General features: G+C 35.7%; 1 protein-coding gene across 5 annotated transcripts in view; it reads right to left on the bottom strand.

Moving 5' to 3' along the window:
* Window positions 1–9,473, bottom strand: part of LOC135586651 (probable RNA-dependent RNA polymerase 5) — a 34,221-nt gene extending 24,748 nt beyond the window's left edge. For 2 of the 5 annotated variants that reach the window (XR_010512644.1, XM_065179045.1), the window contains exons 1-8: window positions 9,072–9,473; window positions 8,796–8,928; window positions 7,115–7,244; window positions 6,265–6,339; window positions 5,254–5,446; window positions 2,551–2,746; window positions 2,314–2,401; window positions 2,069–2,212 (exon numbers count right to left, since the gene is read on the bottom strand). Coding sequence is in view for 4 of the 5 variants with exons in the window: in XM_065179045.1 (XP_065035117.1) it covers window positions 2,069–2,212; window positions 2,314–2,401; window positions 2,551–2,746; window positions 5,254–5,446; window positions 6,265–6,339; window positions 7,115–7,244; window positions 8,796–8,928; window positions 9,072–9,387 (1,275 nt within the window). In the remaining variant the exon portion in view is untranslated. Of the gene's footprint in view, window positions 1–2,068; window positions 2,213–2,313; window positions 2,402–2,550; window positions 2,747–5,253; window positions 5,447–6,264; window positions 6,340–7,114; window positions 7,245–8,795; window positions 8,931–9,071 lie in introns of those variants that run through there. The other 3 variants (XM_065179043.1, XM_065179044.1, XM_065179047.1) reach the window with 3 other exon arrangements.
* Between the last annotated feature and the right edge of the window lie 4,690 nt (window positions 9,474–14,163).

Genomic DNA, 14,163 nt, shown 5'->3' with positions numbered 1-14,163 from the left:
TCGGGCCTTGACGAAGATGTCAAGCTAATTGAGTTGGGGATATTGTAACATCCAATTAGTCCCACATCGGAAGTGGGTAATGTGTATGATTAGCTTATATGGGGCTGATGAGTGTACTACGTTAACTCTCGTTTTTGGTCCGTGGTTGAAGGACCAAAATGGAGTTATTGGCCAGTTGGCTCATCAGACTCGGGTCGTGACATTTGGTATCGGAGCCGAGCCACCACTGAGTTAAACCTCACATGCACTATGCTAGGGTTTGATCTGAGTTATGTCGAGCCTTGACGAGAACGTCAAGCTAATTGAGTTGGGGATATTGTAACATCACATTAGTCCCACATCGGAAGTGGGCAATGTGTATGATTAGCTTATATAGGGCTAATGAGTGTACTACATTAACTCTCGCTTTTGGTCCGTGGTTAAAGGACCAAAATAGAGTTATTGGCCAGTTGGCTCATCAGACTCGGGTCGTGACAATAATCGCAACATATATGACATAAAATTCAATACATTTGATGAATATCCCTCCTAGATGTTATATTTTTTCTTTTTAAGAGAGCCTCATAGCATTGAGCTTATATTCAAGCAAAGCATTTAGATAATTACAAACTAATTCTTCTAGCAGAATATGTGATCCTGATCTCGGGGAAGCAAAAGCCATAGGAAGACTTGAACTAGAGCAATTTAAATCCATACAGTTTTGGCCCAAATTTTTAGTTGATATTTCCATGGTCAATGATAGTTAATTTTATTTGTCCATATTGTCGTATACCTTAACATGCTAGCACTTTCAGCACTATCAATATTTTACCTACTTCATGCATATGTGCTAAATGATAAGACATTTTTATTTCTTATATCAAGAAAACATCAGTGAAGTAAATTATAACTGATACAGCAGCCCTCAATTACTTGGTCTATTATTTATTTCAACTACCTTAATAGTCTCTATGAGATGCATGAAATTGAACTCTAGCCTAAATTACATAAACAGCATTGCAATACATGAAACATGGAATGTACATGCTACAAGTATTTTGTATGGCAGTTGGTTAATACTTAATACAACCAGAAATCATCAGAGATCAATCCACGTATGCCTGAAAGTCAATCAGAATGGGGGGATACAAAAATTGGCAGATGAAACCAAATGCAAACCAGACACAATTATCCGGGACAGATTGAATCCAACTAAGTGCCACTTAAGTCATGGTGCTTCCAATGAAAACCTACTGATTCTGAAGTTTCTCATGATAAAACCTAAAAGATCTTGCCCCATATCAGGTCAACCGCAACACTGGAGAAAGAACAGGGTGACAGCCAGGAAGAGGGTCATCTTTGCAATCTGCGTATCATGTTACAGTTCATATTGTTTGACTCCTACGTGGACAGAATCCACAGATTTCTGCATAATACAAGGCACAAACCCATCTACCACCCCAACATCAAAATCTAGTAGAGTTGCAAGGTCAACCTTTTCTGTAGCAAATTTTAGATCAATATTGGTCAAGATTCTTAGAACTTTGTTTTCATATCTAAATCAGATTTCTAATGTTACATAATTGGTTATTACAGCATGTGCTACGCTTTTCTAATTAAAGTCAGGTGCCGTACGTATACATGAAATTTCTAATGTCAGTGCAGCAGACCAGACTAATGATGAAATTTATTATGGATCCTTATTGTTTCTTTTTCTGTTTTCCCTCAGGGAACAAGGCTTGAGGCGGCTAGCCCATGTCACGCAACCTCTGTCATTCATGGACATCTATCTTGATGCTTAAAACAAACGATTCATAGATAAATGTATGATAGAATGACTTTTTTTTTTTCCTGACACTTGATAAAGTAATCTAGTATGATAATGCAAGCTCCACAAACCAATTCACTGTGAAATAATGCAATCATCTTTTAATAGTTAAATACAAAGAAAATGAATGCACAATGATATTCAAGGAGGTCATCGTAATTCATAAGTACATGGAGGAGTTACAGAAGAATAGCAATCAACATCGGCACATATCACAGAGAAACATATCAAGCTGAAAGGGAAAATTAAGCTATCAAAAACCTGGATATCTGTTGGTATCGAACATTTCCCTCTATAGATATGCTGGGGGCATTTCATAGCCAAGTCTTCTGAAATAAATCCAGTTCCATCTGTATGGATCATTGGATCACCATTTTCACCACATAAGATGTTTCCATTGTCATCCTACAAGAATGAAAGAGCACTATCCAAATAAGCCACAGAATCAGGACATAGGCAACAGATTGAAATTTGATTAAAAATCTTCCAATGAAACATAAGTATACCACACAAGGTATGTCGTCAATCACTTCCACATGAATAGATGAAAGATCGATATCTAACTTGATGGTCTTGGACAAGATCAAAGAAAACCTGCATTTATGTTCTATTCAACTAATGACACCATATGCTAACAACTGTATCGCCATAAAAAACAGACAATGTTCAACATAGTTGGCTATGCCCACAAACTAGACATACAATGTGCAGAAAGACATTACATATCCAGCAGAAAGTTCAACCTGGCCATGTATTTGGACAAACTTGAAACTGTATGAATGTGCATGAAAACAGTTCTTGCTTCATGTATAAACTTGTCAGATAAAATATAAGCTTTTTCCTGGTCCACACCCCAATTGGATTCCATGCGAACAAAATAGCATTTTACAGGAGAGCTAGTTGGGCTTTTCTTCTTCTCTTTGCCACCATCCTTGAAAACTGATCACACAAAAGAAGACAGGTCAGAAAGCATTTTGATTTATAACAGTAAGAATTTTTCCATGGCTTTAAGGAGCATGCTTAAAAAACACCATAAGAAACTGCAGGACTTGAGTAGAAAATGGACTTAGCAATTAACTCTTAAGATAACCAACAAAGGACATAAATAGTAAACAAAGTAACAACAATAGATAATTCCACAACAATATGGTCTGCAGTGTCATAGTGATAATTCGATTTTTCTCCGATTTCTGGGAGCAATGACAATGACAAATAGGAAATAAAATCCTATTAGTTAGGAAGAATTGTTGAAGAGTAAGGAATGAAAGTAGACAAAATGAAAGTCCAAAACCATAAAACTCCTTAGTGACCACACTTGTCTAACTTGTCCTATATGCGCTGAGCAGCTTAGGAAAGCTCAACCAGCTAGTGTCTTGCATCTGGGAGCGGGAGCAATGACAATGATGAACAGGAAAAAAGATCATATTTGTCAGAAAGAATTGTAGAAGAGAGAATATGAAAAAAGCTGAACTGAAAGTCTGAAACCATAAAACTCAGTTTCCTAACTTGTATGATAAGCACAGAGAAGGTTAGGAAGGTTCAACTAACTGGTGTCTTGCATCTGGATTGGGCAAGCACAATTTCTGTAATGTTCAAGGCTCAGTGCGAACCCTTTTTCCTCAAGGATAGTGTAAAATCAAATTGTTACTTGACAATTCAAACCAACCAAACCATCTGAACTGATTTGTTGTACAGGTTTACTAAGGTTTGTCATCTCTCACCGACCAGGCATATCAGTACCAGACCAGACTGGTATGTACCAGTCGGTATGACACACCGGTACGTATTGAAGACTCAAAGAGGGAGAAGAAGAAGAAGAAGAAGAAGAAGAAGAAGAAGAACAGGAAGGATCAAATGGCAGTGGAGGAAGAGGAAGAGGAAGAGGAAGGAGAAGGAAGAAGAGAAGATGGTGGAGGAAGAAAAGGCGGGAGGAGGAAGAAGACAAAAGAACAAAAGGAGGCAATGGAGCAAGAGGAGAAAGGAGGAGGAAGGAAGAAGAGGACCTGGTGAACCAAGAGGAGGAAGAAGAGGAGGAGGTGGACGAACAAAGAAAAGGAAAAGGAGGAGGAAGAGAAGAAGAGAAAGAATCCTACCCAAAATTGACAACAAGCGATGGATGGCAGCAAAGGCTCACAGGCTGTGTGTGTATGGGGAAGAGGGCTCACAAACACAAGACCTAAACCAGTGAGATAGATTTTTTCTTTTTTTTTATTGGTCGGACTGGACCGCCCAAATCAGGGGTAGTCTCTGTACTGGTTCAATGGATGGGTACAACTGCCCATTTTGTACCGGTCCGGGCAAAACAGCAGTCCATGTCTTACACAGTTGAGCTCTGGTTGGTCTGATCAACTTCAGGACAGCCCAATAGAATCTAACAGCCCAACCCCTGACCAGAAGAAAAGATGACTGTTTGCCCCTTCGAACAAAGAGTTCAATTAAAATGGACATAGAAAATATTGAAGCACTATTTAAATATACATAAACCAAATGTACCATGAAAAAAGGCAAAAGATAGCATGAGAAGCCAGATACATCATTTTTTCAGGAAAAACTTTTTGTATACTTTCATCAAATACCTGAAAGATACTAGAGATGTGACTCAGCAATGGCACTACAGCATCCAATCTGAGGTTCTCATTTAAATGTATTCTCATAAATTCAGGAAAACACTTCACTGGACAATTTCTATGTATTTAAAAGAGTAATAAGAATAAATCACTTCTCAGAACAAGCATCATAAAGCATATCAAATGGTCTGAAATCAGCTTAAATCTCATGGAAACACTCATGCTAATTTTCAATTCCTAATCCATTTTCTTTAATTGGTATGTGTATTTTATGAAAGCACTCAAGTATCTTATATCACTTCCCAAAAAGTCCCATTGAACAAGAAGACCCATGTAAATGCAAAATTACTAGAACCCAAGGCTAGAACATCATATAAATCAAAACTAAAGCATGCAAGAGTTAGGATCCTTTTCCTATCCGTAATTACATTTATTTTTCAGTGCTAGAAGTATACTTCAGTCTTAATTGCATCTTTTGCAACACAATTATAAGAAGGTACTGAATATAATGTACGGGAGAATTAGACCTTTCTTTTCAACATAGCTTTTCACACCAAATGATGAAAAGCTAACAAGTCCAAAAATACAAATGCTGATCAAGCACAAACCAATTGTTAGCTCATTCCCAAATATGTCAGAACATATTAAATCAGTAAAGGCAGACTACAAATTTGATTATTTTATTTTCCAAAATAACCCTTAGGCATCAAATAATTGCCAGTCGCAATCATGTTAAATCACTAGAAAGTTCTAAAATATTAAGCAAGTATAGATTTATCAATCCACTCTCACTCCCAAAACTGATGAGACCAGACTTATCGCAAACATTAAGCTGCAACAAAGAATTATGACAAAGAAAGTTAAAGAAAATAACCTTACCAAAAAATTGATACCATCGTAAACCCACAAAAATCCCCTCTTCAGCAACTTTGTGGTATACTGAGTTAGATATTTGAAAACTACAAGATGATCTTTTTTCTCCACTCATTTCGTCAGTGAATTTTACCAACAAGACATTGTCATCACCTAAGATCCGCTGCAGATGAGTTCTCTGAAGTTGAAGATAGGGACCCTGAACATGTACTTGCATAACTAAATTTTGTGATACAAAACAAAAAGACTAGAGTGCTCATGAATTCATATCCCATCTCTGAATATTAGGAGAAGAAGACGACCATGAAATTTGACAAAGAGAATGTCAGTTATGAAGAGCAGAATATAAACAACAATTTAAAATACGGTGCATATTTCACCAATAAAAAAATCGGCTGACTTTTTTTTTTGTTAGGGATGGGGTAGTTTTGTACTTTCACTTAGACCTCCTTTTCCGTTGAATGCTATTGTTATTCTCCTAAATACTTACTTTCTTTTTCCCACTCGTATCAACACAGGTCCTTGTCTTCATCAGGAGTTATGTGCCCAGCACATCTTCTGAACTAAATATTTTCCAAACTTATTATACAAAAGAATGAAACAAGATAAATCTGACTGAACAGTAAGTAAGGCAGTACTCAACAGATTTTGCATACATACATATGTAGTATTGTCACAGTTTAGTCAATTTATCCTTGTTTTCCCCACAAAGCAACCAGCTCACTATAAACTTTTCTTTTTGTGTTCATATTTTAAAATACTATGAATTTAAAATCCAATAACAAGGTGATGTTTTGGAAAGCAGAAGCTATTACTTATACTAATTGAAAGCCCTGGCATGACAAAAAATTGATTCAAGAAGTCTAATAGTAGCTCAAATAAGCTAAATGAACTCCGATTGCCAAATGATCAATACTGTAAATCATGTGCCGCTGACAACATAACCTAGCTCAATGAATAAAAGAACAGAATGGGGAATTTGAATCTTCTACATACCCAAAAAGACTAGTAACATACCTTAAATGTAAAATTTCTCTCTAAGTCAACGTGACAATGGTATACATGAGCCTTACCGGAATCCCAGTCCATATTCTGCAAGCCAGAGAAAGAAAAATCATTAGGTGTAGACATGGAAGGCTTTCTCATGCATGCGACAACACGACAAACATGAATGTTATTCCTTCACATCAAGGATCTAAATGCCAGTTGTGAACAGTATACCAACCTGAACCCAGTGAAACTCAACAAAATATTGAAGACCCACTGGTACCAGACCATAAAATATTAAACAATATGGTCTAATACCAATCGTTGGTCGTAGCAGAAAATACCATTTAAAACATACCGGTTAGGCTGATATTTTAATCCCTTCACATAACACACTAATATTCTACTAGTACTAACTCGTAATTCTTTCTGAAAAACCAAATTCGGTTGAGGAGAATAGGTCCAGCATTGAGATCTTTCCCAAATTATTTCCCAGTACAAAAGTCTCAAGCTTCAAGGGCAGGCGTGGAGTATTAGAAATTAAGCACAAGTTATTTCCTGGTTCAAAAGTCTCAAGCTTTAAAGGCAAATGATTCTTAAAGAATTATGGAAATGAACAATGGAAGTAACCAGAATGGTTAAGACACTTCAAAAAAACAAATACAGAACAAACTATATGAAACTCCAACACTTAAATTATATTAGTCAATTCCACTAAAGAAGTTCATCAAGATGGCCCCCTTCAAACTTTCCCTACATTTTACTAATATATTTTCAAAAGATATTTCAAAGAATGTGCCAAATTGAGGAATTATTTTGGTGAATATGAACTTAAGAACAACTATATTTTTATAGAGTAGTTGTGAATGGTAAGTTTTACCTGTCTCCTATCTAGCTCAGAAATGCACTTAGACCCAACTTCTTTCCAAACTTCCAACTCGAATTGCTTCATCGGCCATAATTGTATTTTCTCAATAAAATCAACTGATATCATCTCTTCTAGTTTATTCCTGGGAAAGCAAAAGAAAATCGGTATCAGCTAGTTAAGCCAAAACTGTTTCAGATGTATTCAACTTGCTAAGTGCCACTCCCATCCTGAACGAACTAAAAATTGTAACCAACACAATGCAACCAGCTATAGGGGCTTCAGGTCCTCAATGACCTACCATTTACAAATTGTTCATCTAGGTATCCTCAGACATACATTGCATGATGAAAACAAGTTTATGACAGAATGTTATCTTCCCACCCACTATGACAAAGAAAATGAAGATTCCTTGTACGAATAAGGAATCATCAACTTTATTATTTCTCCAAACATAATCACTCATCGTGCAGCAACACTTTCCAGCACATAAGTCATAAACTGAAAGGTTGACCAGGAAATTATAAATTTTTATGATGAGGAGCAAAATTCGTCTGTGCACGTCTGTACCTTAATGGTTGACATTGTCCACAATTAGCTGTAAATTGAGGACAAAACAAAAGGCTAATCAGCCAGTAAGCTCCTCCGCACTCCAAAAGCCTAGATATAAGATGCGCCCCCTTTTTTCCTCTCAAGAAGGGTTAATGATGAGGAAAGTTCAACATTACTTAATAAATAAACCTGAATCGATAATTTCAGATCAGGTAATGTATCAACTGAAGTTTCAGCATGGAAGTGTCCCAGCCTCTCAGGTCATCAAGCTTTTTGGCATTGCATGACCATTTTCAAGAGGAATTGGAAGGACGTATCATCTAAAATGCTTTCTTCTTTTAATAGATTGCTTCACTTATGCTCCCTTGCACAAAGGGCCCAGGCAAGACAAAAGATATATGATACACTCCCTAGTCTTCATTCAGACAATTCAACACTCGGAAGAATGCTCAATGACATTTTAATCTGTGCCAGAACAAATAAAAACCAGATGGATCAGGCCCATATTTGTTTGGTATGGGAAACACTGTGTTGACACCAAAATAACAGCATTTCTTTGAACATATACAAATTGGCTACCGCAGAGACAAAATTGCAAATTGAGAATTTAAACTCGCAAGGCAGTCAGCAAAACTTGGCATTTAATCTGCCAAGTTTGCAAGATGAAGTTACATGATGCGGACAACAATAAAATAAATTTCAAACAATAGAATCTTTAATGCTTCCACATATCTGGTGATGAATATAATTGCAGGTAAAACGTATTCACAGGTAAAAATCAGAAGTTCATATTCGTATGGCATTCAGATGTGCTTTCAAGAAGCAACTTAGAGCCGAATGATTGCTCATGTTGCTACAGAAACTGAAAAGGCAGAAAGACAGTTTGACAATTTATGGCTCGAAGGTGCGTAGGATGTTCAAAATATTGAAGTGTTCTCTATGACTCGATTTTATATACTTCACAAACATTTCGTATTCAAAATTGATCTTCCGAAAAGGGTAAAATAAGTATCTCGTTGTCTTTCTTGCATAACCCAAAAGATCACCTCAGGACCTCCTAATGTACCTCCACATGGCCATTTAGCATTTCCTTGAGCTATCAGGAAATCAAGAACATTAAACCAAAAGTAGCGCCATCACTGACCTTCCGATATAACTAAGGATCAAGAAAGCCTTTCTAAATTCGAGCCTGCCCAAAGCCACGAGCTGCGGACTTGCCATCTGCCCCGATGGCAAACTCCCCTCAAATCTTGGCGTGCACGCATGTGGTTCTTCTGCTACGGAAGCAAAAGCGAAACGGTAGTCGATAGTTCAACGAAGACCCAAAGCCCAGTTTGTAAAAGACAAACAGGCTCTATCTTTTCTAACGAAAAAAGGAATTTTTTTGTTTAAACTAAAGCAAGAAAACGTAGTTTCCCACCTGCAACCGAATTAGGGCCAGAGGACGGGGAATGGGGAAAGCAGGCGCTCGCATGGGTGGAGGCCTGGGCGGCGTTCGGTCGGCTAGCCATGTACATGATCAGCGCGGACAAATTCTTGATTCTGCGGGAGGACACCTTCCGCAGGATGTCCAAGGCAGCGGCCTCCCCTAGGCCGGCGAGGGCCTTCCTCGCTACGGGGTCCGGTGGGAGTAGCGACTTCTCCCGGCAGATCCGCTCGATCAGGTCCTCCGCAGCGCTCGGTAGCCGGAGTTGGGGACCGTTCCCCGCAAGCAGCGACAAAGGAGGGTGCCCCATCGATGGATCCCGCGGAAGAGGAATTCGTGTCCGGAGGGGGGATGCTTCGACGATGCTATTCCTTCCTTAGGAAGGAAGCAGCAGCGGCATCAGAACCGAGCGCACAACGGCCTTTTCGAAAAAATAAACGTGAGAGATCCACTTCAAAAGCTAGTATATTTGTTCTCTTACACTCTCACATCTCGATTCTCCACGGATGCAAGTCCTACGCATCAACCGTTGGATGGCATTCGCTTCATGGTAGACGGATGCTATGGTACTTGGAGAGCATCCTAATCTTTTCTTTCCGTACGAAACTGGTTTGTCGCTTTGGACAGCTGCGTTGAAAGCAGACGTACGGAAAGGAGGAAGTTTATTTTAATAATAATAATAATAATAATAGAGATTAATATTTTTTAAATTAATTTTTTATGAATTAATATATATATACATATAATTTATAATTTAATTCTAATAAAATTTGTTTATTTCTCACCTTTTTTTTTTTCTTTTTTCTTCTCCTCTCCTCTTGCGGTAGCTACACCTGGCGATAGAGAGCTAGAGGGAAAGGTGTTACGAGCAAAAGGTGGTAGTGCAAGATCGATGATTGTTGACAAATACTAACGACCTCAGGCGACAGAGAAGGAGAGGGAAGGGGTGAGGGAGCCATGGTCCGATATAAAGAGAAATAAATTTTTATATAATAATAAATAATAGCAAGCCGTAACACGTAACAAAATTAAATAAAATTACAATCAAATAAAACACTATGATTTACGTGAAAAATCCCTCCAATATGAAGGGTAAAAACTATATGGTAAACTAGAGATAATCCACTATAAAAATAATAAATATACAAATCTCAATCTCTTGCATAAAATCATAGCAACAATCACAAGACAATAACTATGATACAAAGATCACGTCACTGTGCATAATATCCAAATTCTCTCCAAGTAATCACAACAAGAATCTACTGTAGATCTGATCTAACTTGAGATGAGAACACTGCATGATTGAGAACAGCCTCTCTACATTATCCTTGTTTTCTTCCCTTTCAGTGTATGGAGATCAATAATGGATCTCGGTACAATACCCTCGAGTCGATTGCCTCCTAGATCAAGAAAAGTGAGTCTAAGTCTCTAATTACAGTAAGAATAATGCCATGGAACTCGGAATTAAAAATATCAAGATAGGTAAGACTACTAATATTCTCCAACCATTTGGATAAGACGGTAAAAGAGGTGGTAAAGATGACATGGACGATAGAAGCTGGGATGCTATTGAGACCAACGAAAGACATACTTAACACTTGGAGGGACAATGGTTAGGTCTAACCGACTGAGTTTCAAGGAGGTAAGATGAGAGAGACAATCGAGGTTGTCAAGAAGGGGGTGCAAAGACATAAAGCAACTCTTAGATTAAGAACGTAGATGCTTTTGAAAGGTTCCCCACCCGAGTAGGTATTCCTCCCATGAAATATGTGCGAGATAGATTAGGTTATTTTAGTTTCTTGAAGGAGCCAATGAATCCCGGGATCCAGATTCCTCTGAAATCATTGGAGCTAAGATCCAAGTGCTTCAGGTGAGATAAAACAAGTAATGATGAGTTTATCCTCTCACCGCGTAATGCCCAATCATTTGTATTTGTGCTTCGAAGGTCCAACTTGACGATATGGCCAGTGGGGGTGTGGCAAATGACGTAACGATCTTAGCCTACCCAAGAAGATAGCTAGTTATAGACATCAAGGATGCCGGCCTTCAAGTCCAAAGGAAGAGTAGTCTAGTTCAACTATATCTTCCGTTACTAGATAGAAAAAATATATAAGATTATCACGAGTAGAACAAGATAAAATATTATATCTTTCACTTAAAATTTTTTATAACTTTAAAAATTTTATATTTCATTACCCGATATATAGGAGTTTTATAGTCATACATTACATTAATTATATTTAAAATAAATCATTTAAAAAATATTTTTTTTTTCAATAATAAAAAGCCAATTTAGTTTGTTAATTTATTTCTCCTCTTGATGCAATGAACCTCTTTCTCTTAATACACTGAACCTTTTTATGATACTTTAATAAGTTAAATTTTAACATTCACCTCCCTTGAACTTATTCCATCTAACATACAAAGTTTCTTTCAAAGTTGTTAAGATATTTCAAATTTGAGAGATTGTATAAATATATTAGTCACTTATTAATTTATCTTGATATAAACTAGTTTTATTTTTTTATTTTTGACATGATATCTTATAAAATAAAATCTTATATCGATGTGCTTCGATTTTTCATGATAGACTGGATTCTTGGCTAAGACAATAACTAATTTATTACTAATATAAATCTTGATTAACTTATTCTGCGGTATATGAAGTTCTTGAAATAATATTCTTAACTATATTGCATGACAAACACAAGAAGATACTACTATATATTCTGCTTCATATGTTTTTTTTTTTAAGACCATGTGAATGTAGTTTTACTAAAATAAAATATAAATCCAATTGTACTCTTTCGATTATCGTAACTTTCGACGTAATCACTATCATTATATCAAATAAGCTCTAACCTTTTAGATGATGAATAGAATATTTCATACTCAATTATCCCTTTAACATATAGTAAATTTTTTTTGGAAATATTTAAATGAGATATCTTAGTAGCTTCTATGTATCTACTTATTAAACCAACTCTAAATAATATATCAGGTCGAGTGCATGTCAAATATCTTAAACATCCAACTAAATTTTTATAATAAGTTGGATTAATATATTTACCTTCACCTTCCTTGTTTAACTTGGTGCCATATTCCATAAGTATATTTGTAGAGTGACAATCTTCCGTGAAAAAATTCTTTAGAACCTCCTTTGTATAATTTTCTTATGAGATGAAAATTCTTTCATTATCTTGTACAACTTCAATACTGATAAAATAAGTTATTAGGCCCAAGTTGGTCATCTCAAACTCTTTCTTTATAAAGTGCTTAAAGTCTTTAATTATGAAGATATTATTACTTATAAAAATTAAATCATCTACAAACATGCATATAAATAAGATATCTTTATCAGAGTTAAATTTCATATAGAAAGCATGTTCATATGGATATTTAGAAAATTTATTTTGAATAAAATAAGTATATATTCAAGAATTCCATGCTCATGGAGCTTGTTTAAGCCCATAAAGCACTCTTTTAACTTGTATACCTTATCTTGTTATTCATGAATATTAAAACCACGGGTTATTGAATATATATCTCTTCTTCAAAAGCTCCATTAAGAAAAATATTGATTTCACATCCATTTATAAAAATTTTTATTTCATTTGAGCTGTTAAGGAAATAAATAATCTCATTGTCTCCAATCGAATAATTGGTTCAAATACTTCTTCGTAGTCAATCCCATATTCTTATTTGTAGTCCTCCGTAACCATTTCTTTTTGTTTTTAAAATCTATTTTACACCAATTGCTTAGTGATCTTCTAGAAGTGTAGTAAGCTCCCATGTATTATTTTTGTTAATAGCACAAATCTTCTTGTTCATAGTTTGTCACTATTTTTTTTCTCTACAAACTTATTTAAAGGTTGATGGATTATATCGTATAAAAAGATAAAAAAAAGAAAGCTCATCATTGTTAGTATCGACCATTCAAGTAACATCATATAGCTCCTAAATTATTTTTATACTTAAAATCGGACTTCTTGAATCATGTGACCTAGCCAATCTAGGTGATGATTCAAGTAAAGACTTTTCGGTGCTTGTTTGTATTATATCATCCTCTTATGAATATATAGTTTTCTTATGTTGCTATCACTTTTCCTGTTTCAAATCCGTTATTCCTCAAACTCAACATCTCTTAACATCACAATTTTGTTTGCGATATGATTATAAAGTTTGTAACCACTAGAATTCTTAGCATAACCTAACAAGATGCATTTTTATTTTTTATTCTTAAGTTTTGTTCTCTTTTCTTTTGGTATCTTAGCTAATATAACACTTCTGTAAAATTCTCAAATGATTTAACTCTTGTTTTATGTAAGCTTCATACATTTTGTTAAAAAAAAAATGTTAAGCAAATAAACCATACAACCAACAGCATCTCCCCAAAATTATTTAGGAATTCTTTAGCTAATTAAGCCAAAATTGTTTCAGATGCATTCAACTTGCTAAGTGCCACTCCCATCCTGAACGAACTAAAAATTGTAACCAACACAATGCAACCAGCTATAGGGGCTTCAGGTCCTTAATGACCTACCATTTACAAATTGTTCATCTATGTATCCTCAGACATACATTGCATGATGAAAACAAGTATGTGACAGAATGTTGTCTTCCCACCTGCTATGACAAAGAAAATGAAGATTCCTTGTACGAATAAGGAATCATCAACTTTACTATTTCTCCAAACACAATCACTCATCGTGCAGCAACACTTTCTAGCACATAAGTCGTAAAATTCGTCTGTGCATGTCTGTACCTTAATGGTTGACATTGTCCACACAGTTAGCTGTAAATTGAGGACTGTAAGCTAATCAGCCAGTAAGCTCCCTTTTTTCCCTCTACCTCTCCATCTCTAGCGACCGCAAGAGGAGGAGAAGAAGAAGAAAGAAAAAGGTGAGGATAAACAAATTTTATTATAATTAAATTATAAATTATATGTATATATTAATTTATAAAAAAAATAATTTAAAATATTTAAAGTGATCGTAAATATTAATCTCTATTATTATTATTATTATAAACTTCCTCCTTTCCGTACGTCTTCTTTCAACGCAGCTCTCAAAAGCGATAAACC

Source organism: Musa acuminata, unplaced genomic scaffold (assembly GCF_036884655.1).
Source record: "Musa acuminata AAA Group cultivar baxijiao unplaced genomic scaffold, Cavendish_Baxijiao_AAA HiC_scaffold_1138, whole genome shotgun sequence".
Lineage (NCBI taxonomy): Eukaryota > Viridiplantae > Streptophyta > Magnoliopsida > Zingiberales > Musaceae > Musa > Musa acuminata.
Note: the sequence above shows the minus strand (reverse complement) of the source record. Positions and strands in the feature narration are given on the sequence as shown.